We start from the raw sequence: 16,067 nt of genomic DNA on the forward strand, positions 1-16,067 counted from the left end.
TGCATGGATCCCTGACTTTTCAAACCAGAGCACTCACCCACCACTCTTCCTGTGCTGATTTCCTGTTCCTTGTTTCTCAGAGGGATATGTACTCAACATAGACTTCCAGATTAGAAAAGTTGAAAATGAGGAAACTGTATGTGACTTATTTTTCTATTATGCATATATTGTAGGATTGATTTTTTGTGTACACAGTTAATTCTGTTGAGCCAGACATCTTTAAAATTAGAAACCCAAATTCAAAAGTTTTTTCAATTTGCTTTGAAATTGAATTCTGTCCTTTATACTTAAAAATAAATTTAAGATTTATTTGTGTGGTGTGTGTGTGTGTGTGTGTGTGTGTGTGTGTGTGTGTGTGTGTGTGTTGAGAGAGAGAGAGAGAGAGGGGGGGGGTGGCCACAAAGGCCAGAAAAGGGCATTAGATTCTGGTACAGGGAAATGAACTTGGGTCCTCTTTTAGAGCAGCTATTGTTCTTAACCACTGAGCCATATCTCCAGTCCTAGTGATAAGTATGTGGTGGTGGTGGTGTTTGTTTTGCTTTTGTTTTAGTTTTAGTTTATAATTTAATTGCAACATTTTCACCTTCCCTTCCTTTCCTCCAAATCCTCCCATATACTCCTCCCTATTCATGGCCTCTTTTTTTCATTAATCATTACACACACACACACACACACACACACACACACACACACACACATATATATATATATATATTATATATATATATATTCCTAAAAATAGCCTGTCCAGTCTGTATACTGTTACTTGAATTACATTGTCAGGGCTGAGTGTTTGGCAGTAGACAACCTATTCTTGTGCTTTTTTCCCTGGGGAAGTCACCTTTCCCATTCCCATCTTTCCTCAGTCTCCTATAGTTCTTTGTGTAGGGTTGTGGTCTCATGGGCTTTTCTCCATCCAAATTGGTGTCATCATTGATATCATCATTGTTCAGCTCATGTCATTGTGTTGGTGAGACTTTATGGCTATAGCGTCCAATATTACTAGGAGATACACTCTCATAGCAAACTCCCTGTTCCTTAAGCCTTAGGTGCAGGTGGTCCTCATCTGTTACAAAGAAATTTCCTTTGATGAGGGTTGAATACTAATCTGTGGGTATAAGAGAGAGTGTGTGTAAGTGTTTTGGATTATACTGCTTTAGTGAATTAAAGGTTGTAAATGATCCTCCAATAACCATGACTTCTCTAGCACTGAGTAGTTGGCTGAGTTTCCAATATATGTTTAAAATTGTTATCATAGTGCATTCCTGGATGAACAAGATTGCCGATTTTATTTTTTTTTAATGGTGGAAAGATATATATTTAGAATTAGGCAGCTGGACTCAGCTTAGATGATGCCAATTTTGTTGGCAACATCCAGAGCATCATCATCAGGAGCCGGCTAACATGTGCCTTCCTCTCTCTATCAGGCCTTATCAGGGTGTTGACTCTGACTACATCATTGGCATAAGCTTCTTCACAGCCTGTTTGATCTGGTGCTTGTTGGCCTTGGCATCTGCAATGAACACACATGAATCCTGTTATAACTTCTTCATGGCTGACTCAGTGATCAGGTGGAATTTGATGATTGCGTAGTGATCAAGCTTGTTTCTGCTGGGCACACTCTTGCAAGGCTATTTGGGCTGCCTCTTGAGCTACAGCATCTTGGATGACATGCAGATCTTTGTCTGTGTGAGTGTGTGTGCGTGACTATGGACACCTTTCAGCTTTGAAGTCTTCCACCTTGGCTTTTGGAGGGGCAGGAGCTTCCTTCTTGACTTTCGGTGCCATCTTGATGAAAAGCAGTGGTGGCTTTTATAATGTGATACCTAAAGCCAGGTTTTCAGAGAGAGGCACTTAGAGTTTGAAATGAGTTTTCCGCTATGCATATAAAACCTTAGTTTTCAGCACACACAATATTCTGAAAAAAAAAGTACGGAACTGTTTTGTCTGTGTTTTTGTTTGTTTGTTTATTTTTGTTTTTGTTTTAAGACAGAGTATTGTTGCTTTGTAGCACAAGCTAGCTCCAGTATACAGCCTCTGAACTGCTAGGATTATAGGCATGTGCCACCATCCTTTGCCTATTGTTTTTGCTTTTATTTACAGTTGTTTGGTTTGTATGCTTTTTAAATGTTTGTTTTGAAGTCTTAATTGGATTTATTTGTGATTATAGAATTGGGCAGCAATTTGGACGAAAATGTTTGAGAATGCCTCTTCTCAGCTTGACATGAACAGGTTACATATTTTTCTTTCTTTATCTATGCTATCATATTGTTTAATGGTAAAAACAATTTGAGTTCCTCTAGCTGCTTGAGATTATCATCATCATTATCTATAGTCAGTCATCAGCATAGTCGTCATCGTTGTCATCATCATTGTCATCTATAGTCATCTATAGTCAGTCTACTGTGCTAGAGCACACTGGCACTGCTTACTCATATCTAAGCTTAACCTAGAAAAAAGAAATGTTGGATTCAGGATACTACTTATTTATAGAAAGAAAACAGTCATAGGGTTAGCATAAGCACAACACACACACACACACACACACACACACACACACACACAGGGGTGAGGGGGTGGGACAGAGAGACAGAAAACAGGGAGGGAAGTGGAGGAGAGAGGTTGACTAAGTGACTCCACTGAAACAGAATAGAGCATCTGTAGGCAAACCCACACATCTAGCCAGGTGCTATCCCTACATGGTCACTAGATGTCAGTCTTCCCTCATCCCCCTCCCTGCTACTCTCTCCAGCCTCAGTATATAAATACCATTCACATCTGAATTTCTGTGTGATCTCGTGATTTGACATCCTGAAGTTCTGTGCCTGGCTTATTTCCCATCTTCAGTTTCATCCATGTGGCAAGGCACAGGATTTACTATTTTTATGTGTTAATAGTATTCCAATGTCTGTATGTACCTTATTTCAGTAGTGCTACAACAGACACGGGAGTGCAGGTGTTTCTTTGATTTCCTTACACACACACACACCCTTAGTAGTAAGATTATGAGATGATTGTCAGTTCTGTTTTTAAGCTATGGAGGAGCTGCCATGCTGTTTTCTGTAATGACTGTAACTTACTTTACCAGTGGACTATAAGGGTTTTCTTTTCTCTCCACTGTGACCAGCACTGCTTCTTTTGTCTTCATGGTGGTCTCAGAAATTTCACTCTTACATTTAGGCATCTGTTAGGCTAATATAGAGTAGCTTGGCATCCTTGTTAACTCTGGTGTGTGTGTGTGTGTGTGTGTGTGTGTGTGTGTGTGTGTGTGTGTGTGTGTGTAAAGGTTCACCTAGTTCATTCCCTCATCCTCTTCATCTAGCCATGTGCCAGGACTGTACTGTGTTAACACTGAATACATTCTGAACTCAAGAAGTATGAATGCTTCAGTTTTGTTCTTTGTTGAGACTGTTTGTATATCCTGGGTCCCTCGAATTTACAGAGGAGTTTAGGGTTCACCAGGTTATCAGTTTCTTTCAGCCAACAGTTGGAATTCTGTAAAGGTGGTATCCCTTCTGTGATAGTATAACTCATCTGTTCCATGAATATGAGATGTCTCCATTTATTTATGTTTTCATTTAGCAAGACTTCATAGTCTTTAGTATGTAAGCATTGCTCTTGTTTGGGAGAATTTATTTGTAGTCATTTTATTCTTTTTGATGTTAACATATGTACTAGACAACCAAGTCTGCTAATGTGCTGTACTGCGCCAGTCCTTGGACTGACTTTAACTTTACTCTCAGATTGTATTGTTTGTTGCCAGTGTCAAGAAGGGTAATTAATTTTTAAAAATATATTAGTATAATATGTTATATGCATAAATGGTTGTATTTGTGTAACAACACAGTCCTATTATACGTGTTTATTAGTTCTAGGAGGGCTTTTTGGTGAATGGTTAAGAATTTTTAACATGTATAGGATTACATTATCCTTGTATAGAGATATTTTTTCATCTTTCTTTTTAGACTATTTTATTTTATTACTATTATTATTATTAATAGTAGTAGCCACCTGCCCCTGGGTAGAACATTGGAGACTACGTTGAAGGCATAGAGTCCTTCACCATTACATATGATGCTCACTGTGAGATTTTCACATATGCCCTTTGTCATAATGACAGTTCCTCGCTACTGTAGTGTTGAGTGCTTAGTTGTGAAAGCACACTGGATACTTTCACCTATGCCATTGAACTGATCTTGTGGTTTCTTTCCTTAATTGGCTGTGGTAGCTAATTTCATTAATCCAATCTTGTGAAGATAGGGTGTCATTTATCCCCTCTCCCTCTGTGCTGGAGGTTGAACCCAGTACTTCTGGCATACTGTACTCAAAGGTGCACTTAGCCCACACTAACACTGCTCTGCAGTGCCAGATCCCCGTCATTCTCATTTCACTTTGCCAGTCCTGTTCTTTTCAAATATCTCTAGAAAAAGAAAAAGTGTTTGCTCATTATTTTAGATGTTGGTGAGAAATTTGTCTCAAAATTAGAAATAGAAATAGGTTATAAAATTCCAGGTTTCTGTTTAAGTTGCTGTTCCACTTTGCTTTTTTTAAATATGCAATGAAACCCCATGAGCTAACATAAAAATGAACCTAGATTTTGTCCTTTTGATTGGCATATTGTTTTCTATCTGTATTTACCTGCTCTACATTACTGTGATGAAGGAATTACTTAGAAAAGGTCTATTTACTTCACAGTTTTCTAGTTCAAGATCAGTTGGCTTCGGAAAGTTCTGCTTACATGTTTTTCCAGTGTTGGCTATAACATTATTTAGATTTATAGCTGTGGGTCATCAAAAGTATCAGCATAGGATGGTGTTTCACACAGGAAAAGTAGTACAGTAACAAGACAGAAATGTTGATCTGATCAATATAAGAGAAATGTGCATTATACAACAGGGATGTCACTACTTGAATGTTCTCAGGGAAGCAGAATATCAGGCAGCCTAGGTTCTAGTACTGGTTTCATTACCAACCATGTGACCTTTTTACCTCTGAGCCTTGATCTCACTACTAGTAATAGGGAAATAACACCTACCCTGCCTACATCACAGGGATGTTGTGAGGATTTAGCTGGTGTGTGTGTGTGTGTGTGTGTGTGTGTGTGTGTGTATGAAAGTTTTCAAGATTGTGAAAGCTATATAAGTAAATATTAATGTATTTTTCCAAGGTTATTAATAAAAATTAACTTAAAAAAAAGATTAGTTGAATTCATTTATGGGGCTTCGGTAAGGACAATGGGTTGCAGTGACAGAGTGGGTGACTAAGCCACACGCTTACCTGATGAACCAGGAAGAAGAGGACTAAAAGACTAGGGTCCCACAGTCTCCTTCAAGAACTTTATCAGTGACCTAAGAACTTAGCCCTCAGCTCCACCACTCAGCATTGTCATGTTCTCCTATAGCACTTTTAGTATAGGGTTTGGGAATATACTCAGTTCCAAACATTAGGACCAGCTGATTGATCTATCATATTTACTTGCTACTAAAAGTTATGTGACCCAGCTCTATTGTATTAGATCACTCTGACTTAAATATTCATAGATGAAATATGGACTGCATTCTTCTTCTGTGTTCATTCTTCAATTTTAAGGTGACTTAAAAGAAAGTAGCGATTGATATTTACAAATGCAAATTAACCTTATTGTACCCCTCAATATTGTAATGCTTGATGACTTACACCATAATTTCTGACATTAAATGTCTTTAATCAAGTCTAAGTTTTTTTGTTGTTGTTGTTGTTTTTTGCCAACTTGATCTGTGTCTCTGGGAAAATTACTTAAATTTGAACATGAATTTTCTTAATTTGTAAAAATAGTTGACTTCAGGTGCTATTGTGAGGTGATCAGCACAATGCTTATTGTGTACTAACTGTCTCAGTTGGGAGGATAATGAACTAAGTTTTCTCTAAATTCCCCTTTGGTCTCTCCCTTCCAAACCACCCACCCAATCACAGCAACAAAGAAGTCATTTAGGCAGTGAACTTCAGGCTTATTTTGAAATGGATATTCAGTACAATAAGAAAAAAAAAAGTTGACAGCTATGATTTTTTTGTTGTGTGTATGTTTGTGTGTGTGTGTGTGTGTGTGTGTATTCTCATGGGATGTGTGTGTGCTGAGTGTGTACCATTAGACACTTAATGTTGCAGTTGGCTATCTTTCTCCATCATTCTCCACTTTATTTATTAAGGTAAGGCCTTTTGCAGAACCTGGAGCTCTGCAGCACCCTGATTTGAGTTAGTCTAGGTAGCCACCTTGCCCTAGGGATACCATCTCAGAGTTCTAAGTGCCAGGATTATAGACAGCCACCACACGTCTCCAGCTTTTGCAAGAGTTGGGAGAGCCAAACTCTGGTCCTCACATGTATCCTACAGTGTTTTATGCTCAATGCATGTCCCCAGCCCTCCTGATCTTTTATTCAGTCCTTACAACCTTCTGGACTGTGAATGTGGATCAGCTGTAGATAGGATGACCTTTATAGCATGTATTCAAAAACATACATTCCATACTGAGCACCAAAAAGTTAAGATTTCACTAGCTCTGATTTTTGTGTCTGTTTATCCACCTTATATACTACTTCCTTTTTATTCCTCACTTATTTCTACTTTCATTATATTTTGTATGTGTAATTCTTTACTCCCCCCCCCCCTTTAAAAGACTGTTGCATGTTTGAGCTTTGCTTTCTACATCCCCTCGTGTGGTTGAGCAAAGTGGGGCACAGTATACACGAAGTGTCTGGCAGATGTTGGCCCTCAAGTAAAGTAATTGATTTGCTTCAGAAGCAAAAGGGCACTAGTTAGGTAGGTATCCTATGTATTGACAGGCAAACATCAGAAAAACTGAGTGCAGAGGGATATCCGAGTTAGGAAATCTGTATCCTTTTCAACAGAATGCACTGGAATTCAGAGTTACAAGGCAGAATAACACTAAGGAAAACACTTATCATTAGTTAGCTTTGTTCCATGATTAATTAATATGTTAGAATACAGAATAATAAATGAACATTTCTCCCTTTAACAAGTATATTAATAGAATCATTCAGTGTATACTCTTTTTGTTTGCACCTTCATCTAGTTTGAATGTACCCATGAGAGGTGGAAATATTTTAGCAAGTAGGTGATTGTGAGGAAGTTGCATTATCTTGTAGTAAGAATGCTCTTTCAGAAATGCCAACATTAGGGAGCATGTATGCATAGTCACTGGTGTGATACATTGTGGGTATTTGTGTCTCTGAGTTGCTATTTTATGTCTAATGTGCTGTGCTCTAGACTGATGTTTTGGCGTGATTTTTTTGTCCACTTTAACAGTTTTAGCTAATGTAATAAATAAATACATTGAGTTAAGTAACATGTGTCATAGTCCTCACTGCATTTCTGCACTCTACTCTGCAAAGGCCTTATGTGCATTTGTGGATTAGGAAGTTGAAAGATAGAATGAATAATTCTTTGAAGGTCATAGTGAGGATGATAGAGCTAGCATATGTCCTGACTTGGAAGTAGAAATCTTAGTTCTTATTGTGCCTCAGATGTTCTTGTGGCCCTAAAGTAAATTAGCTACCTAAGCACTCTACTCACTCACACATTTCCTCTGGCAGACTGGGCTTACTCTTTTTGCAGTAGGCTAGGCACTCTTACATACTACCAGGGTCAGAACTACTTGATCTCAATTATATGTTCTTCTCATGCTATATTTCATGATCATTCTCTCTCTCTCCCTCTCTCTCTCTCTCTCTCTCTCTCTCTCTCTCTCTCTCTCTCTCTCTCTCCATATCCATTCTTTAAAATTTAAGCTTTTTATTAAAGCGCAGTAATGACTTATTCTGATACTTCCCTATCCACCCTCGGTCCATAGTATAGTACTACTTTAGCCAAAGGGAAAGGAATGAAATCAGGAACCCTGGGAGGGATGACTTCTTAGACTATGTACAAAGATGTACTAAGGCATAGTGCTTACAGTTTGATAGACGAAAGAGCTGTTCTCTTATGTCAAGAGGTTGTATTTATTACCTGTAGGTGACTTCATTAGTTTGTACAGGGAAGTTTTGTATAGGACTGTCTGTAGCACAAGAATAGAAACTTTCTTGACCTTGATACAACTGACTTCTGGATTTAAGGAGTTTCCTATGACAAACTACTAATTGACACCCAAGGTAAAGAGAATTCTCAAGGCCAGGAGGCTACTTCTATGACTGACCCAATGAGGAGAGCTCCTTTTATATTCTTTGCTTCTAGTAGTCAGTTTTGTTTATTTTTAACTCTGTTTTGCCTATTATATTTTATATTATTATAAATTAGTTCTCCATAGATTAACTTGTTAAAATCCGAATTGCACAATAGGTTTGTTTTAAAAAATAATTAAAAGTGTCTACTTTAAGTAGATTTACCAAAACTAGTCTTTAAATTTTTCTATCTTGTCCACTGTAGATGACTGAAAAACAAAAATAAGAATTTTTGGTGTATATATTATTGGAGACTGAAGCCCAGAGTTTTATGCAAATTTGGTAAGCTTGTAACATGAGCTACATCCTTAGCCTTTGGATTTTGAAAGTCAAGTCTCCAGCTGACCTCAACTTTGGAATCTTCATGCCTCTGCCTTCTGGGTGCTGGGTTTACAGGTGTGCATCACCACACTCAGCTTGTAAGACTCCCAGGGCTGCATTTGTGTCTTATTATTATTATCTTTCAAAGTTCTGCAAGGCAAGGCTGGTGTGGGAATCTTACAGTTGGATAGCTGTGGCTGTGTTTGACTCATGAAAAACAACTCTGAGCTCCAGGTAACAGAGCATATCTTTGACTAATATCAAAAGACCAGTGGTTGGAGGAATATATAGCTCAGTGGTAGAACATTAGTTTTTCATGAGGGAGGCCCCGAGATTGATGCATAGGAAGAAAGGAAAGGTATACGAAATAGAATGTAACTTATGTTGCATTTGCTTTTGCATTAAGCAGAACTTCATAGCATGCTTTGTTAGAATAGAAAATGGTCTCTGCATCCAAATGTTAGTTTTCGAACACAGAGGGCTGGAGTTTATTAAAACTCACCAAATGTTTTAAACTTGTATTATTACTTTGTACTATTTATTAGCTACCAAAGATAGAATAGCAGTGTGTTAAAATGATTACATTCTTATCTGAGGTTAATGAAAGTATAATGCATATAACAGTACCTCACAGAAGATTCTGAAAATGTGTGTTTTTTGTTATGTTTTGCTCTTTATTCAGAGTATCTAACAGAATAGGACTAGGGATGTAACCTAGTAGAACATGTACTTCACATGCACAAAACCCAGGTTCATCCAAGCACTGGGAAAAGGAAGGAGGAAGTGAGGAGAGAACAAATGAAGACCATTGAGCCAGGATGGATATCCGGGGTTGTATTCTCCTAGTCTCTGGTATACACAGATCTTATGTTAATTAACTTCTGTGCTTCATTTTCTTTGTCTAGTTTATTTTTTTTGTTTTTGTTTTGTTTGTTTGTTTGTTTTTTCGAGACAGAGTTTCTCTGTGGCTTTGGAGGCTGTCCTGGAACTAGCTCTTGTAGACCAGGCTGGTCTCGAACTCACAGAGATCCGCCTGCCTCTGCCTCCCAAGTGCTGGGATTAAAGGCGTGCACCACCACCGCCCGGCTGTCTGTCTAGTTTAAATGGGGAATAATAATATATTCTTCCTGGATTATGACATCTAAAATAATTAATTTATATGACATTTACAATAATACCCAACACATAATTAGTTCATGTATACTTTTACATAAGCAAAGTATTGGTAGTCCCCATCTACACTAATCAAAAAGCGTTCAGACATTGATTGTTATTTTCGTCCTGCATCAAGCAACATGGTTATAGAGTCAGTCAAAATGACACTGTGGCATTGAAAAATGACAGGAAAAAAGAATATTTCAAAATGACATTTGCCTGCTTGGGGAAAAACCAGTATTCTAGAGATTAACTACTCTTGTTATTTTAAGAAGAATGAAACAGTTTGGGTCAAAGTAAGGTTATATTAACCTTAAATTGTCTTGTTTTTTACTGATTTTAATGTCATATGCTTATTTTTGGAAGGAATTGTTTTCCTACTTATTTTAAAACTACAACATATAAGACTTGTGACTATAAAAAAAAAAAAAAAAAAAAAAAGCCCTGATTATCTCAGCCTCATTAAGTGGCCTGGATTGAATATCAGGTCATCAGAATATTTATTAGTTAGATAATCTAAAAGTTTCTTTTAAAAATACGCACGCTAAAACATCCTTAATGGGACTGATGGCAGCTTTGGTCGTCCAGGAGTGGAGTGTTATTGCCAACATGACAGTGGAGCGGCAGTAATCCAACTCCAGTTCCTGATTAATGAGGTGAGTGACTTGTGTTTATCCCTCCTACTTAGTGCCAAAATTAGAACACATCAGATTGCTTGCACATAGTCATCTCTAAATATTTGAACAAAAATGTCATTTCTTGTGAGTCACAGGCAGACATAATGCATTTTAAGGTGCTACCACACAGGTAGTCACTCAATATGTTTTCTTGGAGTGATGTTGCAAGTAGAATAGTGTGGGTAGATATTTTTGACACCTGATGGTGTATTTTAACTTTTGTTTCAAGGATTTGGATAGTTACAAAACATCAAAGAGTCTGTATCGAGATAATGTTCGATACAGAGCTCATTATTGGTAAGAGACTATTTTAACAGGGTGTTTCAGAATGTTACCAGTGTTCAGAAGTTGATTATTGGTTTTGTTTCCAGGAATGGAGTATGAAAGGAGCTAGAGAAAAATACCATTTTCCAATATAAGAAAGGGTTTGCAGGGAGATGCTTGGGAAAGGCTCCACGTTCTTTATATTGGAAGACTGTTTATAGACGTTCTCTAAGAAGTCCCAAAGGATGTGTGAGAAAGATGGGCCAGTGAGATGGCTCAGTGGGCAAAGGCATCTTAATACATTTAGGCATGTTATTAAATCAGCCCCTTAGTTTATAAATTGTTTATCCCTCCACATATCGCTGTCTTCTCTGGGACTTTGATGGAAACACACTTGCAGAGGTCCTTGCTCAGCAAATTCTGACATGTTGGGCCTGGGCAAGACTGGGCCACCTGCAAGGCTCTTGGGTCACTCACTTTCTTACCTGTGAGTGATTGTATAAACTAACAGGGTGTTGTAATGTGACCAGTTATTCAGGGTTTTCCATTTTGTTCAAAGTTGAATAGTGTCATTATTCTGTTATAATCTAAATAAAGGTCTTCCATTAGTATTTATCATACATAAATAAAATGAGGTCACTTATATTTTCTTTTTAGTAAAGAAAGTTTCTATACTAATGACTAAATGATTTGGGTCTGATATCTAACAATTATAGAGATTTTTAGCCCTCCCACGAGATCCTTATATACTTTTGGATTATAAGGTGTTAAATTACTGAAGGAGATATATATATATATATATATATATATATATATATATATATATATGATACTCTTCTATATGTGCTGTCGACAATTTGAGTGAGGCAAATATTTCTTAAAACTAATTTATTGACAAAAAGTATTCAAATTGAAACTGGCCACTCTTTGGAAACACTGTTATAAAATTATTACATATAAACTACTTTATTTTCAAGGGAGCCCTCGTGAGTGCCTTGGCTGATGATACCTTACACTTGTGGAATTTACGTCAGAAAAGGCCTGCCATACTACATTCACTTAAATTTTGCAGAGAAAGGTAAGAATGCTGTTTTCATATTAATAGAACATTTGCTATTCTGTTGTGATGCACTTTTTGGAACAATATTCTTTTGGGGTGTGTTGTACTTAGTGTAGACCTTAAGAATACATGACATACAATGACAGCAGAGCTCTTCCTTCCCAAGGAGGATTGTATAAATTATCCTTTTTTAAAACATAGTTATAGTATAGGTATAAAGGTGAAAACATCTCTTTGTAGCTCCCTTTTTCTTTTTAATAAGAAAGGACTTTGCATCCATCTTTCTTAAGCTGTTTCACTAACTGCATACCTGATAGATTATCTTATATCAGCACCTTTACATCTCTCCTGGTCATTTTCACTCTCCTATTGCATGGGAGTGTCATAGTCTGTTCAATAAATCTTCATCATGTCCTTACAGCAGTCTCAACATTTATAGCATTTTCAGACTGTTGTTCCTCTTGATTTATTGTGCTGTGCTGTCACGATATATGTATATATGTACATATGTAAATATATCTAAAAGATAGATTTATAGAATCCAGAATAGTTGGTCTAAAAAAATCTCTCATAAGATTTGTGAACTTTAGGCATCAACTGAAGAGGTCTTCATCCCAATTTTATTAAAGCGTGTCCTCCAAATGTTTTCATACAACTCTTAAGTTTTCATTATTATGCTTCATCTTTGATTCATAAGGAACTTACTTTTGGCATGAAATATGAATTGGTATGTAACCTCCACAGTTTATGAGACTGTTTCTAGATTGTGTGTGTGTTGTGTGTAGTAGTAATAGGAGTAGTTGGCATTTAAGATAAAATCACTTCTTTTTTTGAAGGATTAGCCTATGTTACTGTTTTGATGAGTGTTGTGTTTGTCTGTCAGGTTGTATATACAGATCAGTCTTTTACTCTGGGTGTCTGCCCCCAATAGCCTTCCACACTAGGACAAGGCAAGCTAATGTGGCCTCTGAAAATACAGCGTCTCCTAATGCCACCAATCTGAGGTATAACTACATTAAATGTGAGTGGGTGGGAATACAGAGAAGACCTAGTGAGAGGTCAGTAACTATTTGTTGTTGTCTACATCTCATTGGGAAGTCAAAACACAGTTATGTCAATGTCAGTTCAGTCACACTTGCTTCAAGAAGGGCAGAAGTGAAGAGAAGTTGGAGCAAAGTCTATAGGGAAAACAAAGAAACAGAAAAAGTAAAGGTTCAGTTATTTTCTACCTCCTGAGAATCAGTCTAACCTCTTGACTCCTGCACAGTTCTTTAGTCTGTCAATGGAATCCCACGGAAGCTCTATATCAATTTTGATATCATAGAATATACATCAGATGGACATTTGGTTCTAGTACTTACCCTCTCATCAGTGCCATGCTACAGTGGAGGTGGACATCTAGCAGGATGGTTGTCACAATCATAATTTTGCCCCCCAAGAAGGCATTTGGCAGTGTCAAGAGACAACTTTCAGTGTTACAGGTAAGAGGAGTACTACTGCCTTCTAGTGGGGTAAATGCCAGAGATTCTACTATCCTTGCTACAGTGCATAAGATGGTACCCACAACAAAGAACCATATGGTCCAAAATATCAGAAGAATCAAAATCAAGAAACTGTAAATTGTAGCAAGTCAAAATGAGATATTTGGTCAGTGTAGTAATGTAGAAGTTCTTGTAAACTTCTATTCATTAGAGAGAGCTTGCCAGGAGCAAGAATTCTAGCAGAAGGATATCTCTGATGCCTCATTTGTCAGTGACATGCCTATGTTTTCAATTGGGCAGAGGAGTATGGCAGTATATTGTCCAGGCTCACATGCATATTCAGTGTGGGATGCCTATTAAATACTCTTAATGGAATAACTAAACATCAAGTGATTCGGTGGTAAGAACTTATGGTAATTAAATATGGAGGTTGTTTGTGTGGCAGTATTTCTAAGGATAATGTGACAGTTTTGACATGGGAGTCCTTGTGTACTTGTTCAGTCAAGTCCTAGAATGCTGCCCCACAGATGCAGGCTCTGTTTTGTGATATTATAGAAATTAGGAGGTGGAACCTAGTAGAGAGAAGTAGGTCATTAGGTGTGGAGTCTTTACTATATTATCCCTTATCTCTTTTTGCTTCCTCTGATTCCTGTTCCTATCCAAGCTCATGGGGCCAACCTTCTGTGAACTGAACCTGTGAAACTGTGAACCCAAATGAGTCTGCCCTCCTTAATTTGTTTTAATCAGGTTCTTTGGTCACAGCAATGAAAGCTAACTAACAGAGCGTTTCCAAGAAATTGTGGTAAACATTGATGGGGAATGGCAAGCCAGTCTAAAATGTGTTGGCAGATAAAGGTACCTTGGTGAGAAGTGCACACAATTGGCATTTTTCAGTAAATGAAGCCTGGTGTGTGTGTTGTCTACCCCTCCCCTGCCCTTGATTGGGCACCGTTATGTAAGGCACAGATTCGAAGCTTGCACAGTTGTATTCTACGTTTGTAAAATTGACAAATGAAATGAACTGATGGGATTCCCAATTCTAGACCTGTAAGATGGTTATCCACATGACTCCCAGAGGCTGGTTAAGCCAGTTCAAAATTCAGATACCCCAAAGTGTTTAGGAGGCAGCGGTATAGAAGACATTGAGGCAGGACTAAATGTTTCTTGAATACATCCTTTGAGAGTCCTATGATGGCTGTGAACACTAGCAATGGGCCCTGGTCTTCATAGACAGATCTTGTTCTGGTACTGAGTCTTCATGTGCCTGCCAGGTGAGAGGTACTGGACCATGAGTCTAGTTTTCCTCAGCATTTGGCTCCTGACAGGGAGAGTGGAATAAACAGTTTGCCTCAGCTATGAGGCTGCCCACTGCAACAGTGCCTGTTCCACTTGAATTCTTTGACACTCAAATATTCTATGATGCTCTGAAGATTTCTATCAAAGTAGCTTCCCCTGACTGGGGAGAGGCAAAAAGGGGAAAAATCTGCAATGCTTTGCCCATCCTTCCATCTTTCATTTGTAGGAATCTATTTTTCTTTATTAAATATATGTGATTTATATTTGATATTTATATTCTACATCACACAGAATATAGTCCACATTATGCTGTATTGACAAGTACTCTCAAATTCTCAATGACTTGCTTCAGCATCTTATTTTGCTACTCTACATCCTTTGTGGGCTTGTTGGGAATGCTATTCCTTATTGTCCTCTTTATCCCAGAATCTCTGAGGAGCAGTTAGTCTTTAAAATATTGTCAGTTCCCGATGCTAAAGGGAAAGAGCATACTAACACCATTAACCCTTGAGGAAGATCCTACCTTGAAGTGATACTCATCTCTTGTACTCTTACTTATGTGACTATCCCTAACTTGAGTGGTAGACCCAGAAAAAGAGAAATATGCAGCAATGGGTGATGACAACCACATTACAGCAGTGGAGATGATGCCCATGACCCAGCTGCAGTGGTGGGTGATGATGGCCACATTGCAGTTTTGCACAAACCCATAACATGAATATGTTTTGATAGGTTGTGCTTTGGTGGTGTTTAAGAAAAAATAAAACAGATAGTTGAGTGTCAAATCTTGGCTTACCTCTACAGACTTGAGAATATTACTTTGTTGCTTTGTGTGATGTTTTTTAATTTACAGAAAAATGTCCTCTAAGTCTCATAGTCTTATTGTTTTATTTCTCTTAAATGCTTAACAGTTTGATTTTTTTCCCCAATTTTCCCATTTACTCTGAGGATAGTTGTAGAACATGAATCTTAGTCCTGACTGCTGAGCAGATATTTGGCATAATAAACAAGAAGGACGTGGATCTTACTTTTAGGATATTGGTTAAGGCTATGAAGACTAGTTAAACTTCCCAGATGCCCGATTAAATGTCACTTATTCATATTTAGTGAATAAATATGCATTTCAGTTTCCATAGAATGATTTTTTGATACTGTGTAAGAAAAACCTTAGGAATGTCCTGGTTGAGCAATTACCTGATTATCCACAGGTGACTGAAAAACCAGAGCTTCATTTCCCTACTGTTCCTAGGGTGGTTTCTTCAAAGTTGGAACTTGTGGATGGGCAGCTGGTGTCTTCTCCCTGTCTTCCATGGTTTCTCTGTGTGCTGGGCCCTAATTTCTTATGAGAACACCAGCCACACTGGATTGGGGCCGATACAGCGACTTTATCTTGGTACATCTTCCAAACGTGTCACACACATTCTTCTCTGCTGTGGAGCAGGGATGGCTAGGACTTTAGCATATGATGGAGGCTGAAGTATCATAAAAGAAAAGTAGTTTGCAGCTACCCGGAGTTCGGGGTAGAAGTGAACACACACACACACACACACACACAAAAAAGAAAAAAAAAAAAATTACACATACTTTCAAGATTCAGAGA

General features: G+C 37.8%; 1 protein-coding gene across 4 annotated transcripts in view; it reads left to right on the forward strand.

The window, feature by feature from the left end:
- Nucleotides 1–16,067, forward strand: part of Stxbp5 (syntaxin binding protein 5) — a 129,082-nt gene that overhangs the window by 25,002 nt on the left and 88,013 nt on the right. For all 4 annotated transcript variants that reach the window (XM_027402033.2, XM_027402034.2, XM_027402036.2 and 1 more), the window contains exons 3-4: nt 10,264–10,345; nt 11,608–11,708. In XM_027402033.2, the coding sequence (XP_027257834.1) occupies nt 10,264–10,345; nt 11,608–11,708 (183 nt within the window). The remainder of the gene's footprint in view (nt 1–10,263; nt 10,346–11,607; nt 11,709–16,067) is intronic.

The sequence above is a fragment of the Cricetulus griseus genome, chromosome 2 (assembly GCF_003668045.3).
Source record: "Cricetulus griseus strain 17A/GY chromosome 2, alternate assembly CriGri-PICRH-1.0, whole genome shotgun sequence".
NCBI classification, from domain to species: domain Eukaryota; kingdom Metazoa; phylum Chordata; class Mammalia; order Rodentia; family Cricetidae; genus Cricetulus; species Cricetulus griseus.